Consider the following 21515-nt stretch of genomic DNA (forward strand, 5'->3'; position numbering starts at 1 on the left):
AAACAAAAACAACAAAAAGTGTTTTTTTTTCTTTAAACACAAATCTCTTCATAAACCTTCATTTTCACTTTGATTCTGATTCTGGGTATTGAAGATTTTGTTGTTTTTCTGCATATTCTTGGATTTGTTATTGGAAAGTTTTGATTTTTGAAGAGAGATTTTGAGGAAGAAGGAAGAGAAAAAAATAAGCCTATGATGCAACGTTTGGTTGATCATGCCATTGGTGTCTCTAAAGAGTAAGGCCATTTGATTTTTCTATATGATGGTAGCTGATGAATGCTTTTGGTTTTTGAGGAAATGGTTAATGATGGTGTTTTTGTTGTGTTTGAATTGTTATTGTTTGATCATGTTTTTTTAATGAAGTTTATTGTGTAATTAGATTATTATGAAGAGGGTTCTTGAGGAAATGATGAATGATAAGAATTAAGAATATGTTTGGTTTTTTTTTTTTGTTGTGTTGGAATGGTTATTGTTAAATCATGTTTTTGTGTTTTTTATGAACTTTTATAGTATATTAATTTGATTACGAATGAGGGTTATTGAGGAAATTATTAATGATAAGAATGTTGTGTTAAAATGGTTATTGTTTCATCATCTTTTTTTGGATTTTGTTATTTGGATTTTAATTCCTGTAATTTTGCTGATAATATAAATTTGAATGTTTAATTGGTATCATTTGATTGTTGGATGGACTAAAATTCCACTTTTGGTTCTGTTCTGCTTCAATGATATACCAGGAATGTTTAAGCATGTTTTCCTACTTTTTGGTGATATTTAATTGATAATCTAAAAGATTTTGGTGAAATTTTTGGCACTTTGTTAGAATGATTGATCAAAACATTATGCTGAACTTTGGTTTTTCTTTGTTGATGTTTTAAAGATATATCATATATGAACCTGAAAATAATTCAAGATTTAAGTCATTCAAATGACAAAAGAAAAGTTACTGACTGTACAAATTTGATGTAAAAAATTTGCCGACTAGTTAAGCTTAGGTAATGATTCATTAGAATGAATCGTGATTCATCAAAGTGAATCAGGATTCATCATAATGAATCAGGATTGAAGATGTGATTAATGTGTAAAACAGATAAACACTAGGAATTTGTATTGATTAGGTGTACTTTTGTATTTAATTGAGAAACCACTCTTATTATCATAAGACTGATAACTATGTTTCTATGTGTATTTGAAATTAAATCATGTATTTATGCATTGATGTTTGAGAGCCGAGGGGTATCCTATTCATATGGTTTTTTAGTGCAGGTCAGTAAAGACTATTACTTGTGAGTCATTGAACAATATCGTTAGGATAATCAATGGAGTGTCTGCACTTTTGTTGGCATTACTTCCTGGAAATGCTAAAATACTTGAAGGTATTCATGGTTGGGAACTCAGACCAACTTTCCGAGGGCCACGGCTTCCACGATGGATGGAGAAGTAAGGCTTTTCATTACGACATCGGTAATTTTTGTGTCAATTTATCTCTACTTTCTTAACACTTTAATTGAAACCATTGCGTAGTAGAATGTGAACAAATAGCGGATTATAGCTTGTGTAGCGGATTCCGATAACATTCCTCACCTTGATTTTTTTCTCTTTCTTTTTTCTAGTGGTGCGTCCTCTTTCAACCAATTCATCCATGAACTTTCTGTGGATTCTGATAACTCAAGCGTGGAATACTCATCATCCGGAGAAGAAGATAGTGATAGATATGAATGCCCTCCATCTCCTGCATCTCATAGTTCTAGAGCCTCCGAAGCCGCTTTTGCTAGATACAATAGGCATCAGATGAATTGGATCCAATACATCTTACTTTGGATTTTACTTCCTGTGAAATTATTGCTGAGGATTCCGCTTCGTCTTCTCCAGTTAGCTTATTTTGTCGTGTCAAAAGTCCTATGCATCTCTAGAGAGAAACGCCCTTCTCATTTACATGCATATAAGAGGATGCAAAGTATCAAGGAACAATTTGTCCATCGTGCTACTGATAGAAGACGCGGCATTGTAGAGGTTCGCAACAACAATTATATATTAATTTTTCGTTTCGTTTATTTATGGATATAATTCATATACATTGTCAGTATAAGGATTTGCTGTCAGTGTTGTATTAATATTGAACTCTTTATTTATTTATTTATTTATTTATTTATTTATTTATTTATTTATTTATAGTTCTTAGAAAAATCCATATAAGTGTGACTTTTATATTACTAAGTAAAATTATTTTGTTAAACAGGATCTTCATCTCGGCACAGAGATATGTATAGAAGCTGTCTTCGATGTTGTTCACAAGGCAGCACATCTTGTTCTATCTCCCTCAAAAGCTTTTGGTGCAATATGCGGATTGTTTTCATCTCATGAAAGTGGCATTAAAAAAATTCGCAATCCTGTTGTGGATGCATCCGTTTCTACAGCCACGCTAGGGGGAGAAGGCCCTGCATCTTCTGAGAGGAAAATCAACTACGAGTCTCTGAACACAGACACACGTACATGTCAGGATGTCATAACAGATCTCGGGTAATGGCTGTCGTGTAGCTGCCTTTATATACATGTTCTATTTTGACATCTTGTTTGCTAGCTTCATGATTTCTCATTATACTTGTGACAGGTATCCTTACGAAGCTATTAATGTGATCACTGCTGATGGATACATTCTTCTTTTGGAAAGAATACCTAGGTAAAATATTCATTTTTTAGGGAAATTAAATTAATCTTCTTGAGTTTTGCTTTTGTTTTAATCTATCAAAGTGAAAATTAAATGTATTACATATGATTATTTAAGATTAATCACTATAGAAGTCAGAAATGCATACTTCATGCATCATGCTAATTGATATATTTTGATATGTCTACTGTTTTATCATTTTGTTTTTGGTTTCACAGGAGAGATGCAAGAAAAGCTCTTTTTCTTCAGCATGGAGTTTTTGATTCATCAATGGGGTGAGTCATGTTATCTCTATTTTGCTTGGTTCTAGGTTGACACCGTGATTAGTTTACTTACATAAGTTCAAAGATTTAAGTAGCATATGTGTGTTTGAAAACTCATATTTGGAAGAACAATGTTTTGCTTGAATGGTTTGCTATAATAGGTTGGGAATTTTTATGTTGCATAGTTTTATTTAAGTCAGTAGTTGCATGAATCTTACTGTTAGTAGGATAGAAGACAACAACCAAAGCCTGTTTCCACTTGTTGCGTGGTGGAGTTGGTGTTAGAACAACAACTCCAGTTCAAAAGAAAACTAATACAAAAAGTGCAAACAAATTAGAGAGGCGGCGTTTCTGGATTCAGGCGTGTGTGTTTTCTGTGAGTCTTTATGTCCTGGTTAATGAGTGTTTAACTCAGGAGATTAATTTTCAAAGAGTTATCAAACAAGGGGACCCTTTGACTCCTTTCCTTTTTCTGTTAGAGATGGAAGGGCTGAATGCGGAGATCAGAAGTGCAGAAGGACTTAATCATTACTCAGGGATCAAGATAGGGGATTCTGGCTTAGCTGTTTCCCTTTCTCAGTATGTCAATGACACTACATCCTTGGGGAAGATACGATGGAGAACCTTTGGACTATTAAGACGATTCTCCGGTGCTTTGAGCTAGCTTTAAGTCTTCGTGTTAACTTTGCCAAGAGCAGTTGATGGGCGTCAATGTTAGTAGCTCTTTTTTGGTCTTAGCGGAGAGCTTCTTGCACTGTAGAGTGGAATCTCAATCCTTTATTTACCTTGGTCTGCTAGTGGGGGCCCGCAGGAAGTCAACCGGAGGAGCCCTGATTGATCTCTATTGAGATATTGCCTTGATTTAGTTTCGTATTATATAGATTCCTATTATATAGATATTTTATTTACATCTTTATGACATTAGTTTTGTTATCCCTATAATTAAGGGATTTTGATTGTGAGGGTTTAATCTCTCAAGCAATTCCATCAATTCATTCAAGAATCTCATTTCCAATAGTCTAGGTGTGTGGAGTAGGTTAGCCTCAAAGGTAGCCTCAAAGACTATAGGATATTTAAGTCTCGATTTTCTTAGGCGGTTTAAGTCTATATTTGTGGAGGAGTCCATGGGTTTATGGCATTTCATTTTATCATGTTTCATGAAGATGCTGGTTGAAGTGTGGAAAAGGATTGTCTGACTACAGAGGCGCTTCCTTTGGGATGGTTCTAAGCGGCTAGCAAAATCCTATGTGTTAGGTGGTCTGAGGTTTGCAAGCCGAAGAGTAGAGGAGGTCTAGGGGTTAGGGTTCTATGCCTCGTTAATATGGTTCTTTTGGGTAAATGGAAGTGGAGGTTAATTTCTAGGGGGCAAGCTCTGTTGCGGGATATCCTCATTGCTAGGTTACGGATCCGTTCAATCCTGTTTCATCTGGGTGGCCGTTTGGGTGGGTTACGAAATGTCTCTCAGTGGTGGGAGGGTGTCTCGTTGCTAGGTTCTGGTTTGTATTTGATCGGCCACTGGTTCCCATATGGTGTGGTCAAGGTGGTTCGGAATCGCCGGTCAACCTCTTTTTGGGATGACCACTAGGTGGCAGCGGCACCCTTGATGATCCAATTCCAAAGGCTCTTTCAGGTTTTGGACCAGCAGGGAATTTTGATTGGCCACATGGGCCATTGGGCAGGGGGAAAGTGGGTCTAGGACCTTAGGTGGAGTGGATACTTATTTGTTTGGGAGGAAAGCTTGGTGGCCAATTGATCTTGGTGCTCAATGAGATCTCGCTCTCCCATGCCGGGGATTGTTGGAGGTGGAAGCATGACAGCAGTGGGTCCTTTTGGTTAGATCAGGGTATCCCGTAATCTCTGATTTTTCCCAGGTTGTTGGTCCAAACCTTAAAAGAGTTAGTTCCCTTCTACGGTAATTGTCTTCTCTTGGCATTTACTTCGTGATAACGCCAAAATTTGTTCAGACGGAGGGTTATTATTGATCATAGAGGTATCAATTGGGTATTTTGAGGTTTTCTGGTAGAGTCGTCTTGCCATCTGTTTGTGACTTGTGATTTGGTTTTTCATGTGTGGTATAGTATTTTTAGTGGTTAGGGTGAGTGTTAGTCATGCCTCCAGATTCGGCTTTTCAGGCTCTGGGGGGAGGGGATAGGTCTAGGAACCTAAGATAAGACTTTCCCATATTTTTTTTTTTTACTACAGGACCGTTAGTATTGCTCAAACTTTTGCTATATGAACTGTCTAGTAAATAGAAAAGATTGTTTAAAATTATGTTGAATAATCTGTTTGTAGGATTTCAAAATTCTCCTTTTGAGGCTGGAAAAGATTTATCTTTTCCCAATTTAAATAATGTTGTCAAGATAATGACGATATTCAATTTTTCTTTTCGTTCAGTTGGGTATCTAATGGTGTTGTTGGATCTCCAGCTTTTGCAGCCTATGATCAAGGTTTGTTATTTTTGTCAAGTTAATATCTGTGCTCCACCAAATATTTTGTTGCAATTATTACATGTAGAGTTTTCTTTTATCTGCAGGGTATGATGTATATCTCGGAAACTTTCGTGGTTTGGTTTCAAGGGAACATGTCAACAAAAACATTTCATCGCGACAGTAAGTTCATCACATCAAATCTCAAGGAATTTTTAGAACAAACGGAATGTGAAGAACATAATTTTTTTATGATTGTAATGCAGATATTGGCAGTACTCAATCAATGAGCACGGTACTGAGGATATTCCTGCTATGATAGAGAAAATCCATCAGGTGAAAACTGCCGAATTGAAGCTTATTAAACCTGATATCGAGGAGGAAACCGATGACGATCAGCTTTACAAGCTTTGTGCAATTTCACATAGTTTAGGAGGAGCTGCAATGATAATGTATGTTATTACACGAAGGATAGAAGAGAAGCCACACAGACTTTCAAGATTGATTTTATTATCCCCGGCTGGTTTTCATGATGACTCTAACATAGTTTTTTCCGCGGCAGAGATCCTATTAACTTTTATGGCTCCTGTTTTGTCTCGTGTTGTGCCTGCATTCTATATACCTACCCGATTTTTTCGCATGCTTGTCTTTAAGTTAGCTCGGGATCTTCATACCCTACCTGCGGTTGGAGGACTAGTTCAAACTCTAATGAGCTATGTTGTTGGCGGAGACAGCTCAAATTGGGTTGGAGTTCTAGGACTACCTCACTACAACATGAACGACATGCCAGGAGTGTCTTTTCGTGTTGCCCTCCATCTTGCACAGATTATGCGTGTTGGAAAGTTCAGAATGTTCGATTACGGAAACGCATCTGCCAATAGAATGGCTTACGGTTCACCTGAGCCTTTGGACTTGGGTAAACACTACGGACTCATCGACATTCCTGTTGATCTTGTTGCTGGACATAAAGACAAAGTTATAAGACCTTCAATGGTAAAGAGACACTACAGATTGATGAAAAGTGCCGGTGTAAATGTTTCGTATAATCAGTTTGAATATGCACATTTAGACTTCACATTCTCGCACCGCGAAGAACTCTTGTCGTATGTTATGTCCCGCTTGCTTCTTGTTGATCCGAATTCAAAGCATCAAGCTAATCAAAGAGTTGAAAAGTCAGGGCAGAAAGGACAAGATGTAGCTAACAAGTAGGTTGTACAAAAAGTTTATACAGTCGTTGTCGAACTGGAAAGTTAGCCGAGTGGATCAGCTGATATTTTTTGGCTTGAACAACAGTTCCTCTCTACTCAGGTACTTTTCGCATTCGTTGCCGGAGCCACTTTGATTCATTCATTGTTGGATGAAGCACTGTTTGTATGTTTGATTATAGAGCTGTTACTACAAACCATTTTCTTTCTCATTTGGAGGAAAAGTGGACCTTGAAAATATGTTACTTGTTGTTGTAACTTGTAAAGAGTGTAGTTTAATTTTGTATCATGTATGTATGTATGGTGGTAGTTCACTAGACTCTTATGCAATTTGATATTGTCATTTTACTGAACTTCCTTAACCTCATTGATTGGGTAATGCTTCAAATATGTAATTCTATTTTCTCTTGGTTGAGAAAAATGATTCTACAAAGGTTTGGTTATATGACATACAATTTGCTTTCTAATGAATATGAGATTATCTAGATACCTTGCTGATATAGTCATACATGGTGTGTTTCATTTATGTTCTCAAATACTTATTTTTCCCAAAATATAAAAACTGGTATAAATATGTTTTTGGTTCATAAAAAAAATGTTTTTAATCCTAGCAAACATATATATTTGCTTTTAGTCATTGAAACGGTAAAGTTGTTGTCATGTGAACGGTCACATGTTCAAGTCTTGGAAGACTCGTGTAAAAAACATATTTCGATGGTGGGACCCTTTTTCTGACTGCGTATGCGGGAGTATTAATGCACTAGCTGCACCTTTTTAGTCCTTGAAAAAAATTTAACTTTGGAATTGAGCTATGTAAAAAGTTGTACAATTGATTATTTCATACAAATTACAATGTCTAATTCCAACATTAACAAATTTTACTGAGACTTTAAAAAACTGACCAATTTTTTTTTATACTTGCAAGGATTAAAAACAAAAAAAAAAACTTTTACAAGACTAATAGTGAAAAGTGCTATATTCACAAATTTCAGATATGCATTTAAATAAAACCAATATTGTTTAGATAAATATCCAGGCTTTAGTTTATAAAATTGATGGAGTTATATAATTGTTTAAAGACCAAGAAAATTATGACCGATTAAGATATTTTTACTTTTTTTTTCATACAGATTACAACGATGAAGTTATATAATTGTTTAAAGATCAAGAAAATTATGACTTATTAAGATATTTTTACTTTTTTTCAATACAGATTACAATGTTGAAGATATATAATTGTTTAAAGACCAAGAAAATTATGACCGATTAAGATATTTTTACTTTTTTTTTCTTACAAATTACAATGATGAAGTTATATAACTGTTTAAAGACCAAGAAAATTATAAGAGAAACTAATAGAAAAGACTTGTAGATTAAGAAGTTGGACTAAAATATGATTTATGTTATAACATATGACGTAATTTGATACATGTAGCCGATTCCACTTAGTGGGATAAAGCTTGGTTTACAATAGGGTAATCAACACAAAAAGCTTTACTTTTCATGAATATGCTGCTCAGAGATATTTACAATGATAATTTACATGTTCCAAATCAAATTTTCCCTGTCATTACACCAGAAAACTTCCATCTCCTTGAAGGTATTCATGTGATTACACCAGCTTCATCACATGAAAAAGAAGACTTCTATTCTCTGATTATTATGCTTGTTCTATAAATAATGTTCCCTGTCATATATTGATTTAGTTAGATTATAAATATTGAATAAGTAATGAAAATTCTCACACATGTAGCTCAATATTCAAAAACTATAAGGTTAGAAACTTTGGAATATTATACTCACCCCAGGGAATACTGTTCCAACAAAGATTGATTCTCTTTCAGTTGGAGACAGTATTATTGATTGGAACTGTAGATCTACTTTAGCACACTGCATGAAAACATCAAACATCAGAATAATTAACACATACTCAAATAAAAATATAGAGTATAATTAGTAAGGGCAAGAAAAATGAATGTGACTATATCATATAAATCAGTATGTACATGTATATGTATATGTATAAGATTGTCGATGGTTTGGTTCAGGAAGGAAAACCGAACTGAACTGTTATAACAGATTGGTAAAACTGAACCAAATTGTTTACGGTTCCTCTTGAATCGAACTGGACTGGTATATTTATACTTATGTATTTTTCGGTGCGTTAGGACATCATTTCTTTAGTAGGATTATTTATGTATTTTTAAACTTATGAGAAGACAACTTACTAGATGAATGTGTAAATTTGATTGTTTATAAAAATTGAACTCCAAGAATATGTGTGTGACTCACCATAGAAGTGGTTTTCAAGTGCTTGTATAGATCTACATTGCTGTACTTAGCCACATGAAAGAAAAGATAATGTATTGGCTGTGTAAATCTGCAATTGAACATTATTAGAATATGTAAGAAAACATAATAAATTAATATTAGTTTAAATATGCATCATTGTGCATAAATAATTAAAAATTACCTCATGGTATGGTTGAGAGTCCTTTGAGAGAAATAGTTGCTAATCTCTAACCTACCACGCCAGCCAAGTGTAAGCCTGAAAAATGCAGCAAAAATAATCAATTAGGCATGTTTATTTGAGAAATGTAACATCAAAGTTTTGTTACAAAATTTAGGGTTATACAAAAAAGGATCGACTTACGTTAGTGGCATATTCGATTTCCTGAAAGCCTGTTACAAGGAAAGAAGCAAGGAAAATGTTAAGCTATACATTTTGATTTCAAATATTTTCATAAAAGATGTTCTAGGTCAAGAAAGATTCTATCATACCTTCGCTGTCAGGATGGTCATCCGACTAGACGTAATTTTTCCTGCTAATGTACCCTGGATGCAATAGAGAAAACATTTCTTCACAATCAAGCTAACAATGAAGTTATGATACTAAAATATTAAATAATGAACACAATCTATTTTACCTCCCACGTCAGAACGTAGTCTTGTATTTCTTCGAGGGTAGGGAAATACATGCTCGCACTCGGATATGAGGGAGACAAGCTTGGCATCGGACGAAACCAAGTGTTTGCTCCAATTGCAGGAAAATTAGACGCTGCCATGTTATTATTCCTCAGGTACTGGTTGTAGGCCTGAAAATGTTGTCCCACAGGCTGCCCCGAGAAGTTGCCCATTTGTCCTCTAGCAAAACCAGGAAACACGGAAATCTCGTTTTGTGATGAGCCTTGTTGAAGTTGCTGCATCTGATAGTTTCCCGTTACATTAGGAAATGTAGATGAGCCTAGTTGAAGTTGCTGCACCGCTGAGTTTCCCATTACATTAGGAAATGTAGAATTCCCATTGAAAACATTGGTTGGGAAACTCGAGTATCCAATGTTGATGTGCTCGTCATGGCGTGAGGATTATACCATGATTGCAAATTGCTTTCATGAAGTAGTGTTGTCGAAGACCCTTCTCCGGCATTTAAAGGAGGAGCTTGTCGTTCTTCGGACTGAACATTCACTTCCTGAAATGAACTTGTGGTACATTCAACATTGGCAGTTTGAGCTGTTGATGTATTCCTTAAAGCACCATTCAGAATTTCTTGCAGCTCATTTGCAATCTCTACTCCAGCTTCTTCCGTCGGAATCTGTTGTTGGTTGAATACAGCTTCTTCCGTCGGATTCTGTTGTTGGTTCAATACTTGTTGATCTTGTTGTTCAAGGAATTGGTAAAAACCATCAAAAGGATTTTGATCAAATTTGAAAAAATCTAGCAGATCAGAGTCATCCTCTAGTGGTTCAAATGTTTTTGATCTTTTATTTGGTGTAAAAAGATCATTTTCACTGTCAATCTCAGACTTGATATCTTCGTATAGATTCATTTGAACAACGTTTTCCTGATCTGTAACTTTCGATAAAACCAACTCCTGAGAATTATGTTGCGAGGTGCTTTCAGGCTCCTGAACAACAATATATTTTATGTTAATATCGTAAGAAAAATAGATAACGAAAAATATAGCGATTCGAATCATTCCAACAGATAAAATTATATAAATATAAGAGGTACGATACCGATGTTATAGTATTGCCAGTTTCGCGTATTCTGTCTCCTAGTGCCATAGAGGAGGAGACTTGTTCTTCTGAAAATGTTAAACAAATAAAATGAAAATAAGAAAATGCTTTAAAAAATTATGACATAACACACACACACGCGCGCACACACACATATATATGGAGAGAAATAATAACCTTGAAGATTGGAAGAGAAAGCTCTGAAAAGTGTTGTATCAGGTGCTGCACTGATTGATCCTACACTTGTTGTTGAAGGATATTCCATTATTCCTTTTCCTTTGAGTGCAATGTGTGCCTCTTTGAAGTTTTTCGACAGTAAAACAGTTAATTGGCCAGTGCTGTAACTTGAGATTGGAGCACTTGACAATGTTAACACATTGTTTCCCTACAAGACAAGGAACACAAAATCATCAACATACTCACCAAAACATAAATAAATACATAGACTAATGTCATCAACTTGTAACACAGTTAGTCATTCATTAGAAAACTGAGTTTTGTCATAGATATTTGTTGGTGGCTTGGAAAGGGCTACATATAGAGGGGCTCAGGGACGGCCCAAGGGCCAAGCCACTCGAGCAAGGGATTTTGGCCTCAAAATTTCTTTTTAAGTCCTCGTTATAAAATTTGATTTAGGCCTCTTAACATGTTTGGTCGGCCCTAGAGGGGCTGATCGAGAAGGCCGAGTAAATCGCCGTGAAGTACCAGTCGCCAGGACGGTGGCTCTCAGGGGCGGTGCTAAGACTATACTAAATGAAATCTTAATCTTAAGTTTAAAGTGTACCAAGTACCTTATGAGAGACCAAAAATTAAGATATCAATTCAATTCAATGCTGTTATATATGAGAGAGTAAATCTTACCATATTAAATATGGCTCCAAAAATTGGAACTGGATTAGGAGTTATCACTGATAGGGAAACAGCTAGCTGTGTGTAGCAAAATTAGCATAGTCAATATCAATAATATAAAGGTAAATGAATCACCATTTAATTTTCTTAAATTATAAGATTAGACAATTTAATCTCTGAAATTGAAGAAATTTTGAGACGATCAATAAATTCAAAAATTCTCTAAGCCTTATGGATTAATCAATTCTGCCCTTTAAATAATTTCAATTTCAGAGGACTTATGTAGTCAAGAAATTTCAATTCTGCCCTTTAGAATTTTGTTAATTTCAAGTACTAAATTGTCTAATTCGTTCAATTTCAATGAATAAATTTCTTCTGTTGCAGAGCTGTTAAATCTAGATGCAAACGAGTACAATTGAATCTTGCACCTGGATCTAACGGCTCTGCAACCAATAAACATGCAGCCGCAACAGAAGATCAGTATACAGAAGATCAGTATCCACAAATTTATGTAAAAATCTTCTCTAGCGGCTGCAGAGTTGTTGAATCTAAGTGTAAATGAACACTATTAATTTGAACTCGCACTTAGATCTAACAGTTCTGCATCCGCTACATCATGCAACCGCAATACACAATTAAATATGTTGTGTTTTAGTATATTACCGGGACACATGTTTTGGCGACCTCGAGAAAATCGGCCTGACAAGCCTTTAATCTTTGACCAATGACTTGAGCTCTTTGAATCATTGGCAAACACACTAGCATACTCTTAGGAGCAGGATCACCTGGAGCAACTAGAATACAATGTCTTTCTGAATTATAGTATTCTCTTTCTGTCATTGTATCACATGGCTTTGGATACATCTGATTAATCAAAATCAATGTTAGAATTGTTAATTAATAACATATATAATATAGTTAAATTAATAATCCAAATATATATGTGTGTGTGTGTGTGTTGACATACCACTAGAGCTTCTGCTAGGCCTTCTGCCATGGTAGATTGATTTGCATCATTTCCATTGAAAGATAAATGTGACAAATTTTCCATAAATTTATTCACATCTTTAGTCCAGTTTATAAATTGCATGTCATAGCCTACTTCCACTGAATACAAAATAAATTATTTGAAATTCATAAAATGAGAAAAATTATAAAAAATAAAATAAAATCAGTAAAGATACACTTTATATGATGATCTTAGCAATCTAACCAGTTCAGAACCAGCAAGGTGAAACAGAGGCACTCTGTTTCAGAAACACACACTTTGATTTTCTAATTTTTCAATGATACATAAATTACATTATTGAATTCTATTTATAGAAGCAAAATTAAGAAGTTTCTCAATCAAGAATCCAAGTGTTATTCATGCACAAAACCATGCGTAGTTCGTGCAAGAAGCCACTTGTATTTTATGCAAGAAGCCGGTTGTTATTTATGTGCCACGCCATGCCCATTTTATGCAAGAAGCCACTTGTGTTTCATGCAAGAAGCCAGTTGTTATTTATGCACCACGCTATGCACATTTCATGCAAGAAGCCACTTGTATTTTATGCAAGAACCCAATTGTTAATCATGCATCAAGCCATGTGTATTTTATGTAGGAAGCCAAGTGTAATTCATGCACCAATATAAATATTTTTCATGCAAAAAACCATATGTATTCCATGCAAGAAGCCAAGTGTAATTCATGCACCAAACTAAGTGTTATTCATGCAAGAAGCCAAGTGTAATCCATGCACAAATCCAAGTGTTTTCCATGCAAGAAACCATGTGCATTCCATGCAAGAAGTCAAGTGTAATTCATGCACCAAACCAAGTGTTTTTCATGCAAGAAGCCATGTACATTTCATGCAAGAAGCCATGTGTTATTCATGCACAAATCTAAGTGTTTTTCATGCAAGAAACCATGTGCCTTCCATGCAAGGAAGCCAAGTGTAATTCATGCACCTGGCTAAATGTTTTTCATGCAAGAAACCATGTGTACTCCATGCAAGAAGCTAAGTGTTATTCATGCACCAATCATAGTGTTTCTCATGCAAATGTTAATTGATGGATCCTTGAATGGTTGGGCTTGGATCACAATAGATGAACCTTAATTTTTGGGCCATAATTATTAACTAATCATATCCAACTTACAATTAATCGTAAATGCTTTCTTATCGCGCCCTACTCTTTTCCGAAACACCCTACCGCATTTCATATTTTATCTTCTCGATAGCGTAAAAACGAGTTTAAAAACTCTCCATTTATGGAATTTAGAAACCGAAAATGGTGGAGAAAGAAAATCTCTTAATTTTAACTAACTTGTAACTCCCTTTCTAAAGGTCGAGTAAGGCCGAAACTAATTTCTAAAATAGTGTCCGAGACTATTCGATGTTTAGTCTTGGGCTTGAGCGGTCATGGTATGTTATGAGTATTGCATAGAGTGAGAGATGTCCGAAAATGTGGTTATAAAAGGTAGAAAATCATCACCTTACAAATTGATTTTGTAAGAGTTGAGTTAGGTCCAACTCAAATTCTAAAATACACATATTTATTAGGATTTGTACCTTTAAAACCGTACGTAAACATAACATGCATTCAATATAAATGACATATATCTTATACCAAAAAGAAAAAAAGATAGAAGTAATACCTAGTTCGTAGTTTGCATTATAAAGAACTAGTCCAAGATAACTTTCCCGTAGAGAAAAAGTGATACATTGTAAGATAAGACATATAAACCATAGGACTTGAAAATTGGTATATATTTGCATAACTTAAGAATAAAACATATTGAGGTAAAACTAACATATGATTGTGTATCTTAATTTGATTTTTAGTATTCGATGAGTGATATGAATTTATAGGATGAACGATAAACCTTAAAATGTAAGTTGTAAATCAATTAATTTGATTACTCATGCATGTTTACAATAGAAAGCACTTAATAACTTATAATATCTTATAAAAAAGAATATTGATTCAACTTCTAAAATTACCCGCTCTTGGTTTTCACCAACAAAGCACCCGCATAACCATCAAGGGGAAAAGTTATACACATTTATATGATTAGTAAGTTAATTAACAAATTATGGCATATTTAAATCATAGATTATAAGCAAATAAACCATTTACATTGAAACCATATATCCTCAAATTTTCTCATACCATTTGCAATTACTTTTTCGAGTTATTCCTTTTGGGTTTAAAAAGAGTAAATAAGGGTAGTTTTAGAAAAATAAAATAAAAGTTAGAAAATTCAAATCAATTTGAATTTTTAATTCATATGAACATGTTATAATGACATACATATTTTGAGATGAAGTCTTGACAATTTTGTCGTACATAATTCTTTTTGAGAGATTCCCCAACATAATTAGTGGTTCAAATAAATTTTATAATAATTATTTTTAAAATAAAATTAAAAAGAACACATGATTTATAAAAAATAAAATAAAAGTAAATCAAATTTTACTGAGTATAATGTTAAAATATGGGTTGAGGAGGATATGATATTCTCGTTTTGACTAACTAAGTTGGAAGACATCTACACCTAATATGTCATATTATACATTTACAATTAAATTATATTTTTAGGCTTTTTTGCCCCAAAATTTGAGGCCTAAAGCTATAGAATTAGATTGCTTAGTCCATAAACTGATATTGTTCTTTTTTAAAAGATGCGAACTCTTTTGTTAGGAAGATGAATAAATGAAGAACACCCTAATCATTAGATTTGGTGTCAATTGAGGGAAATGAAATCCCTTCATTTCAGTGATGGTTAGAAGTTGTGTCTTTTAAGTGTGTAAAGTAAAGAGAAATGTGATTAAAAAATGGAGAAGATAAAGATGAAGGAGAAATGTGAGTAAAAAGGGAGATAGAAAAAAAAACAGGTTGGTAGAAGACAAGTGTTTTTATTTCCTTAAAATTGAAAAATCTTTTCCGTTATTTGAGACGGTGATACATGTTTTTTCAACAATCAATATTGGGTCCCAAAAGTGATGTGGAGTCCACTACTTTCTAAGGGTCCATTTGGTGCAATCAATTAAACAATAAAAACTATTTTTTGACATAGATCATCTTTGTTTTCTCTTACTACAACGAATTTTTCATACTATCACTATGTATTTTGAATTTTAACATTTTCTCCTTGAAGCCTAAAGCCCCGGGCTTAGGTTGCTTGGCTCATGGACGGATTGCTCTTTTGAAGAGGTGCGAACTCTTATCTTTGAAAAATGAATAAATGAGCAACAACCTAGTTATGAGATTTGGATTTCTTGTCAATAGAGATAAATGAATTCCTTGAATTTAGTGATGGTTAGAAATGTATCCATCAAGTCTATAGAAGAGACATAAGTGCGATGAAAATGTGGAGAAAATCAAGTTGAAGATGATGTGAGAAAAAAGATAGAAAAAAAAATAGACAGGTGCTTTTATCTCCTTAAAATTAGAGAACATTTTTTCGTTATTTGAGACGCGTGATGCATGTTTTTCAACGATCAACATAGCATTCAATGAATGATGTGGAGTCCACTACTTCTAATATGTGTATTCGGTGCAATTAATTAAAACATAAAAACCTTTTTTTTGTTGCATATATCACTTTTATTTTTTCTTAATTACAACAAAGAGTTTTTCATAATATCACCATGTATTATGAATTTCAATAACATCAAATATTTTGTTAATTTGCAAAGCATTTCAAATATTCATTTATTCTTGAAAAAACAATAACAAAATTATGGTCAGAAGAAATCAGAATCAACAATCATATATTTGATGAATTATTTTATCAAAAAAATTGATAAAGAACATAATTGATGTTTTAAAGTCAACCTTATTGTCATCCTAGGTAGTTAAAGAACAAATATTCACAATTATTCGTTATTAGTTTAAGTTAAAGAACAATTATTTCACACTCATTTTTCTTATGGAGAAATTTCACACTCATGTTAAGGTAAAATTTACTCATAGTTATAAGAAGGAATTGTTTCTTCACACAATCTACAATTAACTCATTAACTCAAAGTGAAAAGTAAAAAACAAATAAAATCAAAATACAAGATGAAAAAGATAGTCAATCAATAATTTAACTATTTATCTATAAAAAAAAATTAACTTTTTTACATGAAATATTTTTTTACCAAGACACAAAAGTGTTAGCACTATGTTATCTAGTAAAAGTTTAATTTCAATTTTCTTTTTAATTTTGACCAAGACATTTTTTTTTTTGAGGAATTTTTTTTTTTTGACCAAGACATGAAGTGTTAGCATTGTGTTGTCTAGTAAAAGTTTAATTTCAAATTTTAGATTTATCGGTTGATGAAATTTATATTAATCAATTTTCTTTTATGTTTTTTTTTTGGTATAGTTTTTTTTGATTTCAAGTTTTCAAGATTTCAAGATTTCATGTTTTTTTTCAATTTAATTTCAAGTTTTTTTTGACTGAAAATTTTGACCACATTCAACTCTATATACACCAACCACCAAACATTAAAACATTTTCTCTTTGTGATATATCTATAAAAATATTTTCTTTTTTTGAAAGGAATTAAAATATTTTCTTAATAATTATATTGCATATTTGATTATCCCATTTAATTAACCATACCAATTACACATACGTCATATACGTCACATACGTCATATGTTTCGACCTTAACATTTTGTCACCTTATCTTATTAGTCTTCATGCATGAGTGAAACTATGAATCATCATGTGAAAAGTATACCATAATTCTCCATTTGTTTTTACTACAAACAATTTTTTAGCCTAATTCTCCATATTAGTATTATTTTTTGGTTGCAAAAAGAAATTATGTGGCAAAGTGATATACAAGGGAAAAAAAAATCAAACCTGACAATTTTTTCAAGATAGTTTGGAAGAATATCATGCCAATATTGCTCCAAAGCTTTGTTGCCATCAACTACTATGTTCAACCACCTCTTACTCTCCATTGATTTGTGATTAAGTAATTGAAACAATCGATCTACAGAGAAAAAATAGAAAGAAAAATAATAATTAAAAAGACAAATGTTACACAGAAAAAATATTAAATAGGAGTGAAATGAAGAAGAAGAAGAAGAAGAAGAAAAATATTAATTTATGGAACTCACCTCCTCGGATTTTCACAATGTAACTTAAAGCCTTTTAGACCTGCAGGACGGAATACATGACAAAAATCTATAAGAAATGGAGTTCACACACATATATATTTACAAAGGGAAAACAAATATAAAAATGTATTTACTCAATTAAGGAATAATAAGAAGGAAACTTTTAATTTTTTTACTCAATTTTTTTAAATTATGTCTTTCGAAATTTTATTTTGTTGACCATCTTTAATTATATGGTATCGATTCAAAATAAATCATTTGTAAAGTTAAAAAGGTAAATAAATTAAGTGCAAATTCAACAACCATCGTTAGACACACCCAACAAAAATTTACAAGCAATAAAAAAGACATAAAAATCCAACATATAAAATAAGAAAAAATTAGACAAATTAAAAAAAATTATGAAAGGTCTTCTTCTTTCAGATTTTTCATTGTATCATCTTTTCCTTGCAGTTTTGCCTCTATTAGAGTATTGTGATCACATGCAATGCTTTTAAGTTTTCTCATTAAAATTTAAGTTTTTTTACATATCATTAAAAATCATGTTAACAATGGATAAACAATAGAGCCCCATGAAGCCTTTTATCATATGCCTTTCAACAAATATTATATTTAAAAATTGGTATAACTAGAGTTGAGATCCTACGCATAAACTTAAGGTTCTATTCCGTTGAAGAGAGAAAGACAATGAAATTTGTGTACTTTGTAAAATTATTTTAATTTTCATGTCTTTTTCTCTTCAACCGAAACCCGCAAGTGCTAGAAGAGATCTAAACTCCTACACCTATACAAAGGAGGGAATTTTGGAATGATTCTTTTTAACACGACTTTGCAAAGTGGATCTTAGCTCTCTTTGATGACGAATACATAAGAATATATCACGATATCTCTCTATTTCTAATAGGGAACAAGTACCTTTAAGGTATGTGAAAACCCCAACAATGTAATAGTTTAACCGGAGAAAAAGCAAAGATGGGTTTTATTTTCAAATCAAAAGGGTAAAAGGAAAAGGAAGAAAAAAGAGAAGGTTTTTTTTACCGAGGAGCAAGAAAAGACCAAATTTCAATGAGGGCGATGGATGTTGTGGAGTTGTAATCGATGAAATAGTTTTAGTTTTCCGAGAAAGAGTAGATCTCGAGTAAGGGTATTGAGTGTGTAGAAGGAATTTATAAGAAAAGAAAATACAATTATTGTTATTATTAATTTACAAATTGGCTCTTTAATGTTTATTTTATTAGTTTTAATCATTAAATTGGTTGTGTTTGAGAATAACGTGTTTGATCAATGCTCATCCACGAATCTCTCGTACAAAGTCTTATGATAAGATACTTTACTTTTGAAGATGAAATCTTGGCCTTTGGATCAAAAGTGTCGTACAATTTTTACTTCTCCTTCTTTAGGTGTACCGCACACTCATTTTGGGACGGAAAATGATTATTAAACATCAAATTTTTTATGTCAAATAGAAAAGTATTTGATTTGGTATGTTGTTTTTGAAAATATATGAGAATTGTACATAGAAGATTAAAAAGAAAACGTGAGACATGAATATAAACTCATACAATGTTACACATGGTGTCTATATTTCAATATTTAAATAACAAAAACGGTTTTCATAAAGAGGAAAAATATCCAACGCCAAAAATTATACTAGTTCACTACAAACCTGGTAATTATTCTAGCCCCTTCAACCTGAAGGAATATTCACCAAAATTTAAAATGTTCAACCACACTGACTATAATGTAGTCGTATCAAATCTATCTTGGTACAATCAAGCCTTTGAGAAAAAAACCACTACCAGGCTAATTTACAAGATAAATAAATGTTTGAGAAAAAAATCGGATTTAACTCTCATAATAGAAAGGATAAAAAGATTGAAGCTCAAAATATAATTTGAGCTTTGCTTTTTGATATCCTTCAGTTTGTTAGATTTGAGATTAATGGCTGAATGATTATTTTGTTATAGCTACCCTTATCTTGAGCAGCTAGCATGATGGATATATGAATATGCATACAAATTTTTATATAAGTTATTTTTTGAGAAAATTTAGTACAAATTTTGGAATCTACTTCTCATGTGGAGAATGGATATGAAAATGATGCACAAGACTTGTTTAATTTTTGAGTCTGATGCATATGGTTTGGATTTCGTTACAAGACTTTATTATTAGAGACTAGGTTAACCTTTTATGGCACTGTTCCTGTACCTCCAAAATAGTATTGATAGTTGATTATGGTTTGTACAGAGTTCTCTTTTGCTTGTTGTTATGCTTTTTAATGAATAATGTTTCACATTTGTTATGGTGATAGTGTCTTTCAAGTTTCAGGTATGCTAAGGAGGTTTCACATTTGTTTGAAAGAGAACTATGCAAGGGAGTAAGCGACACTCATTTTGAAACCGAAGTGAGTATTTACCAACTTTGGGATTTTCATTAAGGAATAATAAGAAGGAAACTTTTAATTTTTTTACTCAATTTTTTTACTTAACTTTTTTGACATGATTTTTTTTTTGCCAAGACACAAAAGTGTTAGCACTATTTTTTTTTACCAAAACAAAGTTAATTATTATCATTAATCAACCAATATTTAATACAAGAAGGATGAGAATAAAAAATACGGTGATTAGCACAAGAACAGTCGCCCTAGCTAAAGTATGAGCAACCATGTTCGCTTGTCTCCTAACAAACTTCACCTCGAAGTTGGAATGTAACCGATAAATAATACTAGAAACAATAGCATAGAACTCCGAATCGCCATGGCCCGGAGACGATAGAGCTTTCACTAAAGTATCCGAGTCGTACTCGAAGACAACCCGGTTGCCCATCCGTTCACATCAACAAAGTGAGGGTTAGCACTATGTTATCTAGTAGAAGTTTAATTTCAATTTTCTTTTTAATTTTGACCAAGACATGAAGTAAGTGTTAGCATTGTGTGTCTATTAAAAGTTTAATTTCAAATTTTAGATTTATCGGTTGATGAAATTTATATCAATCAATTTTCTTTTTATGTTTTTTTTTTTGGTATATAGTTTTGACCACTTTCTTTTTTTGACTGAAAATTTTGACCACATTCAACTCTATATACACCAACCACCAAACATTAAAACATTTTCTCTTTATGATATATCTATAAAAATATTTTCTTTTTTTGAAAGGAATTAAAATATTTTCTTAATAATTATATTGCATATTTGATTATCCCATTTAATTAACTATACCAATTACATATACGTCATATATGTCACATACGTCATATATTGCATGAGTGAAATTATGAATCATCATGTGAAAAGTATACCATAATTCTCCATTTGTTTTTACTAAAAAAGCCTAATTCTCCATATTAGTATTACTTTTTGGTTGCAAAAAGAAATTATGTGGCAAAGTGAGAAATTATATACAAGGGAAAAAAAAAATCAAACCTGATAATTTTTTCAAGATAGTTTGAAAGAATGTCGGTTCAACCACCTCTTACTCTCCATTGATTTGTGATTAAGTAATTGAAACAATCGATCTACAGAAAAAAAAAGAAAAAAATAATAATTAAAAAGACAAATGTTAGATAGAAATTTTTTTTGAACAAGTGTTAGATAGAAAAATATTAAATAGGAGTGAAACGAAGAACAAGAAGAAAATATTCATTTATGGAACTCACCTCCTCTTAGATATTGACAATGTAACTCAAAGCCTTTTAGACCTGCAGGAATGAATACATGACACAAAATCTATAAGAAATGGATTTCACACACATACATATTTACAAAGGGAAAACAAATATAAAAATGTATTTACCAACTTTGGAATTTTCGTTAAGAGTAATAAGAAGGAAACTTTTACTTTTTTTTACTCAATTTTTAAAAAAAATCCCCAAATTTTATTTTGTTGACCAACTTTAATTATATTTTATAGATTCTAAATAAATCATTTGTAAAGTTACAAAGGTAAATAAATTAAGTGAAAATTCAACACCCATCTTTAGACACAAC

General features: G+C 32.5%; 1 protein-coding gene and 1 pseudogene across 3 annotated transcripts; one reads left to right on the forward strand and one right to left on the reverse strand.

Moving 5' to 3' along the window:
* On the forward strand, positions 1-7047 carry LOC146918329 (uncharacterized). Of its 2 annotated transcripts, none has more exons than XM_085719988.1 (9): positions 1-236; positions 1267-1464; positions 1614-2013; positions 2240-2520; positions 2612-2680; positions 2887-2943; positions 5326-5378; positions 5465-5540; positions 5624-7047. In XM_085719988.1, exons 3-9 carry the CDS (start codon positions 1792-1794, stop codon positions 6564-6566), a joined length of 1701 nt encoding a protein of 566 aa, XP_085576114.1. In that variant the 5' UTR covers positions 1-236; positions 1267-1464; positions 1614-1791; the 3' UTR covers positions 6567-7047. The 2 variants fall into 2 exon arrangements, with proteins under 2 accessions (XP_085576114.1, XP_085576113.1); XM_085719987.1 differs by having other exon boundaries at positions 1267-1440.
* An 896-nt stretch (positions 7048-7943) lies between these two features.
* LOC146918330 (uncharacterized) lies at positions 7944-12755 on the reverse strand (annotated as a pseudogene). Its single transcript, XR_015016159.1, has 13 exons — positions 12641-12755; positions 12395-12534; positions 12091-12291; positions 11440-11505; positions 10756-10963; positions 10579-10646; positions 9490-10466; positions 9344-9397; positions 9216-9244; positions 9036-9110; positions 8855-8942; positions 8366-8452; positions 7944-8249 (listed from the first exon to the last, which is right to left on the reverse strand). The product of XR_015016159.1 is annotated as an uncharacterized LOC146918330 (transcript).
* Positions 12756-21515: the final 8760 nt, after the last annotated feature.

Source organism: Medicago sativa, chromosome 6, assembly GCF_051527215.1.
Source record: "Medicago sativa cultivar Bolivia chromosome 6, Bolivia_mono, whole genome shotgun sequence".
Classification (NCBI taxonomy): Eukaryota; Viridiplantae; Streptophyta; class Magnoliopsida; order Fabales; family Fabaceae; genus Medicago; species Medicago sativa.